General features: G+C 43.9%; 1 protein-coding gene and 1 pseudogene across 3 annotated transcripts in view; both read right to left on the minus strand.

The window, feature by feature from the left end:
* Positions 1–17388, minus strand: part of SERAC1 (serine active site containing 1) — a 52326-nt gene that overhangs the window by 7690 nt on the left and 27248 nt on the right. For all 3 annotated transcript variants that reach the window (XM_016162760.2, XM_016162757.2, XM_016162759.2), the window contains 4 exons: positions 9439–9552; positions 7569–7731; positions 2868–3018; positions 1361–1502 (listed from right to left, as the gene is read on the minus strand). In XM_016162760.2, the coding sequence (XP_016018246.1) occupies positions 1361–1502; positions 2868–3018; positions 7569–7731; positions 9439–9552 (570 nt within the window). The remainder of the gene's footprint in view (positions 1–1360; positions 1503–2867; positions 3019–7568; positions 7732–9438; positions 9553–17388) is intronic.
* LOC118604996 lies at positions 1940–2054 on the minus strand (annotated as a pseudogene).

The following is a 17388-nucleotide window of genomic DNA, read 5'->3' on the forward strand; positions in this document are numbered from 1 at the left end:
AATACTGATGACTAAGTTAAAGATCACAGTGCAATAAAGTATAAAAGTGACTAGAAAAACCATTTCAGCATTTTATCTTTTTATGTCTCTGGTCACAAGGTGGGATCGATATTTACAGCATAAGCCCAATACGGGTTTCAAGAGAATGTTCTCAATTTTAATCTGCGATAGCCAAAAGCAGGGCCTGTCTCTGGAGTCTAGATCAAATCGGCTTTCTGAAAGTATTCCACGGAAAGCTGTGCTCTTGGGACAGACCGCACGTGCGGTCATCAGGGACAGAGTGTGTGTCGTGGTCAGGGACAGACCGCGCGTGCCGTGGTCAGGGACAGACCGCGCGTGCCGTGGTCAGGGACAGACCGTGTGTGTCGTGGTCAGGGACAGACCGCGTGTGCGGTCGTCAGGGACAGACCGCGTGTGCCGTGGTCAGGGGCAGACCGCGCGTGCCGTGGTCAGGGACAGACTGCGTGTGCGGTCGTCAGGGACAGACCGTGTGTGTGCTGTGGTCAGGGACAGACTGCGTGTATACTGGTCAGGGACAGACCACGTGTGCCGTGGTCAGGGACAGACCGCGCGTGCGGTCGTCAGGGACAGACTGTGTGCACAGTGGTCAGGGACAGACCGCGTGTGCCGTGGTCAGGGACAGACCGCGTGTGCCGTGGTCAGGGACAGACCGCGTGTGCCGTGGTCAGGGACAGACCGCACGTGCCGTGGTCAGGGACTGGGCCTCAGGACTCAGAGACACTAACGACAGGCGCGGTTCTGTCTCTGGGTCCGCGACCTGCTGTCGTCTCCCTACTTCCCTGTCACCAGAGAGCACAGACTGTTCTTTCTGCTTGATACGCCTTCGTGAAGGGGAATCAGCAGCAGTGAGTGGGACAAAGCTTTGGACGCTATAACACAGAGTCGCAGCATCAATTTTCACTGAGCTTTAGATCAAGTCAATGACTTCACCCCAGGGTTAAGGCTCTCATGAAGAAATAATGTCAAAAAAATCCAAAGTATTCCTCAGTCTTTCTATTTTTATAATTATTAACGTCACAGAACGAGCCAACTATTCTGAATGTATTATTTATTTTATTACATTTTTAATGAAGTGAATGATTACTGGCCCTTGCCTGTTTTTCACTTACTAGAATACTCTTTTAGGAATACAGACTGTGCCCTAAATTACACTACACAGGGGGACAAGCCCAGCTGTTCACGTAACACACCACGAGTGTCCCGAAGGGAAAGAACTGCATGGAAAAAAGATCCCAGCACAGAAGAGACGAATAAGCAAGTCGCGATGAGGCCCCAACGGCCAGGGACACGGCAGTGTGCGGTGGTGCCGCTGGCCAGCCAGGGCCGGCCGCGCCCTTACCTTGGGCCAACACGCTGTGTACCTGCTTTCGTCCTCTGAAACCTGGTCATTTAGAACCTGGTCATTGTCCTGCTGGCGCCACGTCTTGAATGCCGCCCCCATCAGGCCGTGAACAAAAAGGACGTCGGCTTTAATGGGCTGACTACACGGGGGAAGCAGAACAAACATGTTACTGTTTTGATGACGATCGACACAGCACTCTCTGTACACGGTGCTTAGCGGGTTTATATGACACGAAATTAAAAATCAGGGAAGCTTTACAAGCACAGGTTTGCTAAAAAAAATCCTAAGGAATTTTGGCCAAGACATGCACAGTGCTCACTGCTCTCTGAAAACGGAGACATATCTAGCCAGGGCGCCCAACCAAATCAATGACGTGACAGCTGTCACGTCGGATGACCCTCCAAAGATGTCCATGAGAACATCTCACAGATCAGTAAAAGCATTTGAAATGTTAAAGAAGACCACATTAGTATAGTTTTAAAATCAGCATCCATGAGAGATTTTCACAAATTTGGATAATGCTTTGGATTCAAGGATAATACTTATCAAAAATAGAATAATATTTATTATTTTTTATGCCTACAGCACCTGGTCTTCTAGGTGGTCTCCCATCCAAGTACAAACCAGGCCCGACCCTGCTTAGCTTCCAAGATCAGACATTGGGCTTGTTCAGGGTGGCATGGCCATAGGCCATGGACTGTGGCTCCTCTGGGGCATGAACCCAGGACCTTCTGCGTGTAAAGCAGACGTGCTAACCGCTACACTATGGAACCACGACCAGAACAAATGATATTTTAAAAGAACATATTCTTTCTTCGGATATGACATTTAATAAATAAGTAAACAGTATATTACTTGAAGCTATTTATAGCATACATTTATGCTACACATATAGAATACTGTATTTTATTTATAAATTGAAATTAACCGGACAATCCATTTTTCAAATTAAAAAAAAAAGGTGCTATTTTCTGAGCTATTATTTTAAAGTGCACACCGAAAATCCAAGATACATGTGACTTTTTTACTGCGTCCTTTCTGTTCTGTCTCAGCAATGACACAACTGTGACGGGGAACACGAGTCAAGTTCACTACAAGCTACCCGCTCCGGGGCCTGCTTTCATACCTGACAGAAACCCGCTCCAGTCCCCTGAGGTCTAGACCCAGGCTAATCTGATTGCCTGTCCTATCCCTTCCCGCCCAGACCGACCTCCGCAATCCACATCAGGTCAGATCTACGTGAAAATGCCGCGAAACAAAGAAACATGCATACAGAGTGTACGTGTGACAAGTTATAAAAGAGCATGAACCTTACTGAACATAAGTCCCTGGCGTAAAATAACCCTGATCGTTTAGCCAGTTCTGTACTCCTGCGAGTCTGCCAATTCTTCTGAGGTTATTGTGGACAAACTGTTTCAGTAAATAAGGTATCTGACTTATCTAAATGTGCAGAACTAAATGGAAACGGTAAGGCCTCCCACGGGGACGAGGCGGCCTGCCGTACCTTGTGCGGTACTGGGGGTGCAGCACGTACACGCCGTCCTGGTATTTTTCCCGCACGGTCTCTCGGTCTAGGTTAGCCAGGGTTCTGGCGGCATGCGAGGCCTCCATGATGTCCTGAGACTTCATTGCTTCTGCCAGTATGGAGACCCAGCCTGGAGGAAGGGACACACCACCTGAATGCGGCACTTATCGCTCAGACTGTCATACAGAGGGGAAAGGGTTCGACCGGCTCGCCGAAGTCGGGGGGGCCACCTGCTGCACATAGGGGAACCGAAAAGTTTGAGCGGTGGAGAAGGTTTAACAAGGTCGCTGCTGGGAACGTTAACTGGAGGATGTGGGAGCCGCGATGGCCTTTAACCTGCCAATCTGATAAACACAGTGACAACCAATCTGCAGTGACTCTATGCTCAGCCATAGCAAAAGCAGATGAGCAAGTTTTTCCTAGTGTTGAGGTCTTAACCAAAGGTGTGTCAGAAGGGTAAAAGGGAAAGAGATTTCTAGGGCACGGGCAAAAACATTACTGAGATGATGGAAACTACGCTGCAGCGGGAGGGAAGTAAAGCATAAAGAGGACTCATAGTTGGCAATGAGTGAGAACTAAGGTTTCCAGTACAAGTTCATGGTTTAACTTAATAGAAGGAGGTACAGACATGAAGAAAACTGGGTTGTGAGTTGTTCCCTTCTCTTAATGACTACACTGTCGTGGTGACATACAAGTTGTATTTCTCAATGTAACACGGGAGCACAAACATGTCCTCATGTTTCTTGTATTAAGCAGGATTTTGATTGGATTTTTAATAATACAAAATGCGACCCTTAGGTTTTGACATTATGACAATATCCTGACTGTTACCAGCATCGGCATCACACGCCTAAACGTTTTCAGGTGCTCCTCACCTTTCACATTCGATCTGGTGAGTCTTGTTTTCTACATCGTCTTGGTGCACCTTACTTAATGACATGGTGACAAGTTTGACAGTTTTTAGAAATTAGTCTAGGGGCTTTAAAATTAAAAGAATAAAGAGGACCAATGGCTGGGAGAAAGCAGGGCGGTCAGGGGACAGCAGATTCCGGCAGAGAGGAAAACCGCTCACTGGGAGCAGATGCAAAAACAAGCTTGAGTGAGAGGACGATGGACTCAGGCGAATTGCTACTTTTTTAGGTGAAGTAGTTTCGGGAAATGACCAGGTCCAAGGTATAGCATGGCAGCGAGTACCGGACAACTTGGGACCAGAGAAGGAGGTCAAAAAAAAAATGAGAAGGTCAAGGAAGAGAGACAGAGAGGCCAAGGTGTTTAGTGAGCTGTCTGGTAGAGACTGAAACCACCCAAGAGGACTGGGCTTCTATTAAAGGAAGGTTTCAGTTAGAAGTAGGGTGGTGGTGTTGTTTTTTTAAAATACAGAATTTTATCAATTCTCTACCCCTTCAGTGAAAATGAAAATAGAAATCATCCAAAGCACAGAGAGAAAAAAGTTTTTGAAAAGAAGCGAACACAGTCTCAAATGACCTGTGGAATGGAATCAAGTGATCTAATAAACATAACTAAAGTTCCAGAAGGAGAAGAAAGAGAAAAAGGACAGAAAAAGCTTTTGAAGAATACTGGCTGGAAAGTTTCCAAATTTGATCCAGAACATCAACCCACAGATTCGGTCAGCTCAGCGGCCCCTGTGCAGGATAAATATAAAAAAAGACACCTAGGCACTTCGCAGTCTAACTGCTGAATAGCAAACATAAAAACCTTAAAAGAAGCCAAAGAAAAAAGACACACTACATGCAGGAGAACAAAAGTGGTATCAGGAGAGACTTCTCATCCGACAACGGTGCCAGGAGAGGATGAAGGCTGACGAAGCGCTACCTACACGACCATTTACCCACAGGAAACGTCTTTCCCTGGATAATAAAATAAAGATGAAATAATGCATTTTCAGAAAATGGAAGGTCAGAGAACTTGCTGCAAGCAGACCCAGATGTTTAGGCTCAAGGGAACTAACATCGGATAGGCTTTAGATACATAGAAGAAAGAATACCAGATGTTACTACAAATATGTAGAAAAAAACTGTTTCTTATATTCTTTAAATATCATCTGAATGTTAAAACAAAAATAACGATGTATCATGATATCCCTAACAGTGCAGGAGTGAAATATCACAATACCACAAGGGTGGCAGGGGATGCAAAGTGAATTACATTGTTGCAAGGATCTCACATTATATGTGATGTATTATAAAACTAATTCAAGGCAGACTGATAAGGATACAACCATTAAAAAAAAAAATACCAAAACTATTGTATAAAAAACCAAAAGAAGAAAAGAAATAGTATGCAAAAATAGTCAAGTAAATCCCCTTTCCAAAAAAAAAAAAGCCGGGAAAAGAGGAAAAAAGAAAGAAATCAGAGCGGGCAAACAGAAAACAAGAGCGAGATGACAGACACGACCAAACGACGACGATGATTCCATTAGATGTAAAGAGGCTAAATAATTAAAAGAGAAAGATTGTCAAACTGGATTAAGAAAAAAGATCCAACTATGCACTGTCAATAAAAGATGTCTTTTTAAAGTCACAGAAAAATGAAAGCAAAAGGAGGAAAAAGATAAAAGATACGCAATGCAAACAGCAAGCATGAGAAAAAAACCAATGCGACTATTTCGATATCAGACAAAGTAGACTTAAAGAAGTATGCCAGTGATTATAAAAAATGAACACTTCACAGGAAGAAAAACCTAACAGAACTAAAGGGAGAAACAGACAAATTCACAATCACAGCTCAAGAATTTAATCATCTCTTAGTAATTCACAGCACTAGACAAAACTCAGGAAAGATCTAGAGCAGATTTGAGAAATAGCATCGGCCAACGTGGTTTAAGTGTTGTTTACAGAGCACTTCACTTAACACTACACACACTTACACTTATCCAAGTCCACACAGAACACTCACCAAGACAGACCGTAAGGCAGCCCATCAACTGAGTCTCAGTAACTTTCCAAAGATTAAAACACAGGGTATGTTCTCTGAAGACACGGAATATTAAATTAGAAATCAGAGACATACGAAACCTAGGAAACCCTTAAGCCTTGTAAATTACAGAACACATTTTAAAATAACCCATAAGGCAAAGAAGAAATCACAAGGAAAATTAGAAAACATTTCAAACTGAATAATGATTAAAACACAAAATAACAAAAATTTGAGGTCTGCATCTAAAACAGGTTAGAGAAAATTTGTAGCTTTAAATATCTGTATTAGCAATTTGTAGTGATTTTAAAATACGTCTTCAAATTCTTTGACGCTATTATCATCAAAAGGTGAAGAGGTACCCCCATAATCCCCCTCCCATTGACCATGGGCCAGCCTTAGTGACCAGCTCCTCATCGATAAAGAGTACAGGCAGAAGTTACTTCCAGGGCTAGATCATAACAGACAAAAGAGCTTATACCTGGCTTTCTCTCAGGGCATTTGCCCTTGGGACCCAACCATCATTCTTTGAGGAAGCCTAAGCCACATGGAAAGGCTCAAGTGGAAAGGCGCCAATGGCCCTGCCCCGCTGAGCTCCACGCCAGTGGCCAGTAACAGTTTACAAGCCCTTTGAGCAAGCGATCTTGGAAGCAGGACAGATGCTCTGTCCCACCGCTGAGCGGCCCCAGCTGACGTTGCAGAGAGCAGATATAAAGCATCCCTACTCAACCTTGCTCTAATTTCAGATTCATGAGCAAAACACATGGCTGCTGTTTTAACCACTGAGATTTTTTTTTTTTTGGGGGGGGGGTTGATACACAGCAATATACAACTGAAACAAGAAAAAGGGTTAAAATCAGTAATCTAAGTTTCCACTTTAAGAATCTATAAAAAGATGAACAAATAAAACCCAGAATAAATGGTCCTTTAGAGAAGTTTGCTGAGCCCTCTTCTGATCAAGACACTTACATGGAAATTCCTAACTTCTAACGTGTGTATGCATGAACATATGCACGTGCAGTTGACCCCTGAACAACAAAGAGGTCAGGGGTGCTGACTCCCCATAGAGCTGAAAACCTGCATAAAACTTTTGACTCCCCCCCAGTTTAAGCTGTCCCTCAGTGTCTGCGGGGGTTCAGTTCCAGGACCGCTAGCAGATACCAAAATCCGCAGATGCCCAAGTCCCCTGTATAAAATGGCGCAGATCAACGCACAGTCGGCCCTCTGCACCTGCGGACCCCGGCCGCGACCTAGAACAGCACAGGTGCCCGCTGACAAACATCCGCGCGTAAGTGAGCCTGTGCAGTCCAAGCCCGAGACATTCAAGTGTCAGCTGTACATGTGCGCATACGTGTGTGTGTACTTATGCGTATGTTTGTGCATGTATATTGTATATATCCTCTAGCTTTTTCCACTAAAAAAGCCAAGAACAAAGCCACCTCAGGAGCAACAAGCACACTTAGCACCCAGATCTTGGTCTCTAAAAATGATCCATATCAAAGATATAAACTATTAGATGGTCATCAGCAGAAACTGCTCTCCTGTAACTGTCCACACACTGATTATCTTAGGTGTGGATTGTCCACCTATCTCAAGCGATTCCTTGCATCACTAAAACAGGTGTTCTAAGGACCCATAACTAACTCAAAACAGTCTTTACTCTACTGAAAAATTAATGTATCATGTTGGGCGGAGGTAGGAGAACAAAGGACAAGATCCAAAATACTCAGTACATAAAGTCGTTACCTGATTGAACTATAGGAGAATGAAGATGTTCATTCAAAGCCATATTTCCAATGATACGCATTATATTTCTCTGTACTTTAGGGCAGTCCTTGTGAAGTTGGTACAGCCTCTGGAGCAGTTGCAAGCCTCCATTTGCTTCAATTTTATCACAATGTGTGGATATCTAGTACAATAAATTAATGACAGCTCACTTTACGTTGTACGAATTCACTAACCAGGTGACACAACATGCTGATGGGGCAGCTGGGTGGCTCCTGCTCAAAGACAGAGACCCAGAGAGACACCCGAAACTCTGCTTATGCAAACAAATACACAAAGCCCTCTCTGCCTCAGAAGTGTTTCAAAATCACTGAAAGAAAGAAGTTATATCTTGCCAGGACTTCTGAAATTTTCATTCACAATGTTCTATTTAGCTCTTGGTCGGATATAACCAACAATGTCATTATTACAGAATTGATTCAATGTACAGTAGTTATTTGATGGGCTTAAAATTATCTTAAAACGGTTCTCTACCCTTGAGAAACCTGCCCCAGGAACTCTCACAGAGATAAGTAACATCTGCCCCACGCAAGCCCATAGGTATGGGGATGGCCCAAACTTAGGAGGTGAAAAATATTTTTTTAAGAGAAAGATCGAGTAAAAATAAAAAGAAAGAAAAAGGGATATGAATTTTTAATGAGAAAAGAGATAAAAGAAAGCCAAAGGAAATATGTGTATTAAGGTAAGGTAGGGGACAGAACTGACCAACAAGTCATTACGGTCTGCCAAGGTCACCGGCGTGGCCTTGCCTCTTCCTATCACTAGTTTTACTCACTGGCATGACAACATGTCACACATATGCAGCAATTATTATTCTCTAAATTTTTATTAAATTTTACCTTGTTTCACATGCATTTGAAAGTATGCATCTTAGACATACGTTCAGACATGTAATAACTTGAGAGACTTCTGGAAAAGTCCCTATTATGGTCCATGTACTGGACTTTCTACTTAATACATCTACTGCTTCAGCCACGGGCTGTTAAGTCACGGAAACTCGAGCTGGCTGCCCCACATTCCCTTCTGTAGTCCAACACTACAGACCAACTGCTCTGTGCCCGATTCCCAGTTCCACAGGTGGGAACTAAAGATGACCAGAGGGCAACAAGCTTTTGAGCCGTGTCTAATAGTCCCCAGACTAAACTGGAGTGTTGAAATCTCTGGGATGACGTTTCTCACGATGTGGGAGGAACAACCTGCAGCGGCCTCGCCAGGGAGGCCTGTGGCCCTGTGACATATGCCAATTCCCGGGCTCCACCCCACATTCAATAATTAAAATTGCTAGAGGTGAACAGGAAATGTGCATTTTTAATGATTCCTAAGGAATTTTTATGCATTGATGTTTGAGCACCACAAAATTTGTTAGAAAAGTTACCACAATGCTGAAAAGTTTAAAAATCATTGATACATGCTATGGTTAAAATGTGGTTATTCAAATATTTCCTCTTTTCCTATCTTGACATATCTTTTGACAGATATTTCAAATGAAATTAACTACCTAATAACTATTTGTAAAAATGATCTGAGAAAGACAGTGGCAGACAGCATAACTCAAAGGTAAATGCTGTATGTAAATGACAGATTGCTTTATGTGCAATTAAGATTAAATCTATTTTTAGAAATACTTAGCAAAAATGAAATTCATATAATGTTGTTAAATCATGATTATCAATCAATATGAACAACTAAATGGGGGGAAAAGAAGAAATTTAAAAACAAGCCAAAAGCTTTTGCCTTTTTTTAATAAACAAGGATACTATCCCCTGAATGAACTTGTATAATTTTTTCAATGTGATCATAGACGCAAAGCACATTTGACAACGTAAGTTACCTCGGAATGTTTTACCAAAGCGTCTAAGCAGAACATTTCCACTGCAGCCGAAGGGACTTCTCCAAAGCTCTCAGCATAAGGAAGTCCGTTTCCTCCGAAACACCATAAGCCGCCCTGCAAGTGAGAGAACCAACTTTTACTAAAAAAGTGACTAATATTTTTTGTTGGGTGAAAAAAAATCTCTGTATTTATACAGTATTAGAAAAAACTAATACGTAGGACTCTAAAATATCACGCGGGCTGCTGCTTACTAGAAAACATGGGATTATTCAGAGAGCAATCTTTGAGCCTTAATTCTTTCCTGTGTTCTCTTATCTAAAAGTACAAAGTACTAATGCCCAATTTTTAACATCTGAGAAAAGCCAGGGATCAAACACAATGTTCCAGTGTCAGATTATGCTAGTAGATTCTACTTAAAGTCTATTCATTAAAATAATAAAAACAAGAAAAAGCATTAATAAAAAAAATTAAAAGCAATGATGATAATGATCATTGACCTTTTAATTCTTCTCAAACTGAAATTCAAGTTCATATAGAAGAATAAACAAGAATTAGGAAAAGTATATAAAGAGAAGAGCAGTGAGACCTAGTCCTAACAGATAATAAAACATAAGAATAAATTGGAAAAAGAAAATTTCAACCCTTAGCACGGATTAAGTGCTAATGTTACCAATATGCAATCATCTCTTACAAATCAGTGAGAGAAATACCAACGTTATGGAAAAAGGAGCAATGGTCTTCACACAAAGTTCTTAGGAAAAGGAACATAACGCCTCTAAAATACATGAAATGATGCCTAACACCACTCAGACTGAGAGATATGCACAGTGAAACTACTGAGAAAGGGTGTTTTTCATCCGTCAGATGGGTGGGGAGACAGGCACCCTTATCAGCCTGGTCCTGGTCGTATCGACAGGGCCACTTCTAAGGAGGAAACTTAGTGACAACTGTCAAATTACAAGGGCCCATGCCCTCCGACATACAGCACACAGGCATGGTGCTACATGGACGTTTGTTCCCTGCAGCACTGTTTGTAAGAACAGAAGACTGAGACCACCTAACTTAACACCCATCGACAGGGTGTCAGTTAGATAAACGATGGCACCGTTGCACAGTGGACTGCTGTGTATGGAAAATTTTGAGTCTCTTCGTATATTGATATAGACCAATCTCCAAGATAAACCCTTAACTGAGAAAAAGAAGGGGCAGAGGAGTATATAGTATGCTACCTTCCGTGTAGAAGAGCATGTATAACTCTGTGTGTGTGTGTGTGTGTGTGTGTGTGTGTGTGTGTGTAATAGGGTGAGGAGATGGAAGAAAATTACCACCCTATCTCCTTTTGAAGTGCTTCGTATTTGGGTGAGGGGTCATAACTTCGTGACACATGCTACCTGCTGGCAAAAGAGATCGAGTACAGGGTATGTCTCTCAACAATGTATATATAAAGCCCGAGAGTTTCCTATAGGAAATACAATCCATAAGTTTCTACATGTTGAGTTAATTTATAGGATCAACCATTTGGTGAACCTAGTCAGTGTTCAAAACACTGCGTTGCTCTACAATTCTTACTATGCCTTCCTCTCTGGTGTAATATTGTTTTTCTGAGTTTAATCGTGCTGGATCTCAAGTCACGCAATTTAAATGGAGGACGAAGCAGGGTTAATCGCTGGAGGCCGCCCCTCCCCTCCCAAGGTCAAGGGCAAAGAGTGAGCTGGCGGGCTGTGGGGAGGAGAAATTCTTCTTAAAGATCCACCACCCCGACCTGCCTCCCCAAATCCTTCTCCCCACCTCACACCCTCGGATCACCTGACCGCTTTCCAACCTAAATGCTCCAAGGAAAGAAAGGGGTGAAGGAAGAGAAACGACCTGGGATTTTCGTTTTTCTTGATCGTTCCTTAAACGGGAAATAAAAGTGCAGTTGCGATTTCATTCTTACTGTTGGCAAAGCTTGTGCACTATTTTTGAACTGGCAGATTGTATGGCAGTAAGAAACACAAGCAAAAAAGAATAAATAAAAAGGTATAAACTCATGATGTGGTCACATGTATTATATTCCAATTCCTAACACGAATAAAAAAATTACTGCCATTTTATCACTAGATTAAGACATAGGTTAAAGAAATTCATAAAGATTTAAGAAATGCCACACATTAAATTCTGTAAGTGCAACTAAAAAAGTTTCTTAAGGATCAATAAAAATGTTATAGCAGGTGAAGAGAGTGACAATGTTAAACACAATAATAAAAGGTAAAGTATAAAAATTAAAAGGCGACAATAACAAAGCCTAAGAGGAAATGTCAATCAAGTAAGTTACTGAAGAATTTATATCCATTTTATATGTTACTTATAGGTAAGAAGCAAAGCATTTTATGTATAACTTCATTATGATAATCAAATCGAGACACATTACTATGCGCTAACATGGCATGTTTGAAATGCCTTTCAACAAGTTTATAAGAGCCAAAGGACTTAATACAAACTTCCCGCACCTCCCCTTAACCATATAATCAACATTCCAGCTAAACATAAGCCTTAGTTACCTCTATTTTGTCTTTGTCATGCAAAAATACTTTGAGAACAGAAATACGCCACTGTTATTTAAATATGTACAAGTTGTGTCCAACCTAGCTCTTTCGGGAATGTTGTGGTTCATCCATTCACTATTCAATAAATATTTATTGAGAGTATACTGTATATGAGGCACTGTATCTGGCACTGGGGAGATTACAGACTACTGGAAGAGAATAAGAGAAATAAATAAATAAACGAGCAAACAAATATATAAAATAATTACAGAATGGGATCAAGGCTAGAAGGGCAATAAATGAAATAAGCATTAGAGATCAAGAGGAAGGTCCTTCTGAGCAGCTGACATGCTGGGATCTGAAGGACAAGGAGGAGGCGGCCACGTGACAAGCTGGAGGCAGAGCACTCCAGGCGGAGGGGACGGAAGTAGATACACACTTAGCAAGGCCAAGGACTGGGGAGAAAAAGCCGTGCGGCTGCAGCGCACTGAGCGGGGGGGCTGGGCAGCTGGGACGGTCAGGGAGGTGGCGAAGGAACAGACTCTGGCAAGCTGAAGCCAAGGCCGGCAGAGAGGCCCGTCGCCTGACAATAACGACCTGCTCTAGACACGCCCTGCTTTACCTCTGTTACTTACACCTGATGAGCAGATGTACCCATAACCGAAGTGGGGAGGAGGGGGGGGGCGGGAAGTTGGCAGATGACAGAGATGAGTTCATTCCAGCAGGAGGGGTCCTCGACTGCGCCACGATGGATGCTGGGGGGCCGGCAGCACCCAGGAAGCCCGCTGCAGTCCCCTGTTCTGTGTAAGAGCCCCGCACGGCTCCGGCCCCTCTGGCATTAAAGAAACCGCCCGTCCCTCAACACTCACTGCCTGCCAGCCGCCTTCACTCAGTCACGGCGCATCGCTGCGCTCACAGACCAGTGCCTGAAGCTCCTCCGTGCAAGGGCCCCAGACCCTAAGGGCTGAGCTGATTTCAGAGAGACTTTGGGAAATTACAGGGTAAAATGATAATACTAGAATTGCAAGATTTTAGGTGGATTGTCCTTAAGACAAGACCACAAAAGCTTCGTAATGGCAAATCATTTCAGTGTACTGTACCCACTGTTCTCGTGACTGGGCAGTTTGCCACATTAGATCAAGAAGAAATCACAGTCCAGTACATCTAAACTTCTGCATCCCTGGCTGCTTTCCTAGGCTCTAGGTCCCAGGTACCCAGGGTCCCCTAACTGAGGTTCAAATTGGGGACACACTGACTGACGGTCCAGATGGTAACAAAACCAAACAACTAAAATCTGGATCCTGACATCAGGAAAGACTCACCTTGCTGGTAACATCAGGGAGAGAGGAGGACCCAGGACCACCCCCTCCCTGTCCCCCAACCTCCCACCAGAACTGTCAGCAAATCTGCAGGCACACATCAGGTGGCTGCCAAGGGTCTCGCTGTGGGAGCAGTGGCAGTAAAGCGGAGAAGCGCTTTCGCTCCCACTGAACAGAAGAACAAAAGGAGAGAAGGCCGCTCATTGCCAGGGCGGGCGGGCGCGGGGACGGGAAGTTCGGATGCGGCTTCTAATTGTGGCCCCTTTGTTTCAATACGTGTAAGAGCCAGTCTCTGGGGTGTCTTCATAGAAGACCACAACCTTAGCGCTCTGTAGTTTGTGCACACTAAGTGGGCTTAAAAACAACGCTCAATCTCAAGCATGAATTTTGAACCTGGGGTTCAGGGCAGGTACGATATAAACTTGGGTGGAAAAAGTTACACCTTTCTTTCCCTAACCCCTAGGTAAAATTCTGCACTGTATTCGATTACAAACAATGACAATAAGCACAGTAAGTGGCAGTCTGTGTGACGCTGGCTGCAGCGGCAAGCACAGGTATGTTCCTGCTGCATCTCTTTTAACTGAAGGTAACGTGACCTCATCATTCCTTCGAATGCCGACTGCACGTTCTCACTGGTGACCCAGACGCAACACTGCCGTCCAGTGTCCCCTAGTAGCAACTATGGTAGAGCCACATACGGACAGCCTAGTCCTTGGTTTAACGTTCTTATTCAGCGAAGCAACAACGGCATTCACACTGACGCACTTCTAAAAAGTAGACTTTACACACTGAGTCGAGCCATATGAAACCACCGTTCTCCTCGACCCCATCCCTGAAAGGGTCTTAACGCGATGCCAGTAGCAATGAGCTGGTTCACCCCAGGACTTGGTTTCTAAAACCCTCAGCCTGAGAAGGAACCAGGGTTTCTTGAAGGATCAGCTGATTCTGGGGCTTAGCAGGGAAAATTTAAAATGAGCCTGGAGTATTTTCTAAAATCAGATCATAAAGAAGTGCTCAGAGAATAATGGAGACAGTTCCACAAGACGCAGGGGCCAATGAAGGGCCTCCATGGCCACATGAGACACTCTGAGTATCAAGGTGATTAACAGTGAGAGACTACAATCTACTGGATAAAATAATCATCCACGAGCCCACGGTTCTGCGGTCAGGAAGGCAGGGGAGAGGGTGGAAGGAGGAAGGAAAGCTTTCCCCACGGCAGATTACCGGCTAGTCGGGAAGGGGGGGCGACAGAGCTGGGGCGGGGGAAGTCACCACTCCGCAACCACCCACCAGTAACTACTATTCGGGCAAGATTCATTCAAAGGATATTGAACTACACCTGAAGAGGAACAGGACAGTCAGCCTCAAAATATCTCCTCTCCCCACAGATCCTGTATTCACAGCAAATAAAACATAATTAACATTAAAGCAGAGAAATCTGGCAAGTTACGTCAACAATAAGGGGACAGACTGGCACCATGAGCTCCTGGATGTGAGCCACGGGGAAACACACCAATGGCCTATACTGTATACCTGTGGCAAATGCATCTAATTAAGCCTGAATCTAATCATGAGGACAGGGAGACGCCCTACACTGAGGGCGGGCCCTCCACACGGGCCACCGCCCAGCACTCTTCCAAAATGTCAATGGCACGAAGACAAAGGCTGACGCATTCTTCCAGGTAGAAGAGACTAGACCATCAGACGCTCAATCCTAGACCAGACCGGGTCAGAGTCACGGAACGACAACAAAACCGCCACAAAGGAATTACTGGGCCAACTGACAGAAATCAAATATGGAGTCTACATCAGATAGCAGTGTTCTATTAATGTTGACTCTCTGAGTTTGATAACTGTCCTGCAGTTATGTGAGAGAATGTCCTTTTTGTCGAGAAATCCGTGCTTAAGCATTTTACAGGTGGCGGGGCATCCTTTCTACATCTAACTCTCAAATGCTTCAGGGAGGAAAACTGTAAATGTACGTGACTAGACATAAAAAATATGTCTACGGAGAGAACAGAGGTAAGTGAGTGATGATAAAACAAATGAGATAGATATTAATAACTGGTACATCTCAGTGAGATGTATTAATTTCGCAATTCTTTAAGTTTGAAATTTCAAAATACAAGTTAAAATATTTAAAAAATAAACTTTCCTGCTTTAAATGTATTTTCTTGTTATTTAAATGCATTAATAAGAAGTACATATGTTAGTTATAAAAAGTTGTTTTTTTACTTTGGTTATTTCAACAGAATTGGTTTCCTTCGTAGTCTAGAAACGAGTCCACAGACTCTACAGCGAGCCAGCAAGGCGTCTGTGGCGCGCGAAGGAGAAGCAGCCCGGCTCTGAAACCACAGGGGGCCGTGCGGGCCACCTGCCGAGCGTGGGCCGGGCGACGGGCCGGGGGTTCCGCCACCTGAAGGGGGCCTGGGGACTCACGAGGCACGTGCCACCGACGGGTCATGCGGCCCACTACAAACCAAATGCACGCCCCTCCTGTCCCTTCGCCCCCAACTTTCTGGCGTGTAAATAAATCCAAGAAGCCTGACTAAACCGGAGTGGGGACAGGTCAGATATGAATAAGCGAATGGAGCCGCTTACTGATCTGACAAGATGGGACCATTTTCTTGTTTACAAAGTGTTCAGAGGACCGGGACACAAGTCAAGGCGAAAGCAGCACCTTCCAAGTAAAAAATAAAAGGTACGTCATTAAACACAAAGCAGTCGTTTTTTAAACAAGTACCAAAAACGATTGCTTTCAAAGTTTTTACTTAAAGAATCAATCTATATATGCATGTGATCTGCCCACATAGAATGGAAATATTTTGATTAAGTATCTGTTTGATCATTTCCAGTGTGATCTATGATTTCTAAATATACTACCTTAGAACACGGTCAAGACAATGCAAATAAAAGGCCATGTGAATTACTTTTTCAGACATCACTTTAGTTAGGGGAAATCTCGTTTGAAATGAGCTCACTGAGATGGGTGGGGAAAGAGGGCTGGGAGGACGGCAGGGCACCCACATCCTCTCTAAGGTGGTAAATGTTCAAAACCACGCACAGCCAGTTGTAAACGGAAACGCTTTATGCTGCTGACTGAGGCCACGACCTCTGAGGGGACCGAGAAGTGGCACAGGGTATCACACCACGCTCTCCCTCTTTACTTAGCCAAAGGGTAAGGCAGCACCATAGCGGGTGACAGAACAGTACGGAAGGCGAGAGCCCGTTAGCGGAACAGTAACGAGCGGAAGAAACTCTCCGATGCTGAAAACGAACACCAGGCCAGGTACCAGGCGCTCTGGCAATAAGGAGAGCGCTCAGTGCCACGGTGGGAGGTGGAAGCAGCCCGCAGTGCAGAGCCCTGGGGCACCCTGCCCGCGCCTCGACCGTCCCCACGGCCCTATCGGTAAAAGCCTGGTTCTGGCCACGCTGAACGGTCGGAACTTAGACGAGACTTCCTGAAACCGAGGCTGTGTTCCCCGGCTCCCAGACGAAAGGGGAGCCCACCACCGGAGAGGAAAGAGCACAGATCGGGTCAAGAATTACTCAGAGTAAGAGGCCCGTGGTCTCTTGGATACAGCACGGGCAGCACAAGCAAGAAAAGAAAAAAATGCAGAAACTGAACTTCATCAAAATTAATGTATGAACTATCGAGAAAGCAAAAAAATCTACAGAATGGGAGAAATATGTGTAAAAAATATAGCTGATAAGGGATTTAAATCCAAAATATGTAAAGAATTCTTATAAGTCAATAATAAAGAGACAAGTGACCCAATTAAAAAAATGGATAAGAGATTTAAATATTTCTCCAAAGAAGATATGGGAATGACCAATAGGCACACAAAAAATGCTCAACATCATTAATCATTAGGGAAATGCAAATCAAAACCAAAATTAAGATACCACCTCCCGCACAATGTGATGGCTATAATAAAAAATACGGACAATAATGTTGGCAAGTATGCAGAGAAATTGAAATCCTCATACATTGCTAGGGGGACCAAAAATGGTGCGGCTGCTGTGGAAAACGTTTTGGAAGTTCCTCAGAAGGTGAAGCACAGAGTCGCTATGTGACACAGCGATTCCACTCCTCGGCATGTGCC

Source organism: Rousettus aegyptiacus, unplaced genomic scaffold (assembly GCF_014176215.1).
Source record: "Rousettus aegyptiacus isolate mRouAeg1 unplaced genomic scaffold, mRouAeg1.p scaffold_m13_p_1, whole genome shotgun sequence".
In the NCBI taxonomy this organism is placed as follows: Eukaryota; Metazoa; Chordata; class Mammalia; order Chiroptera; family Pteropodidae; genus Rousettus; species Rousettus aegyptiacus.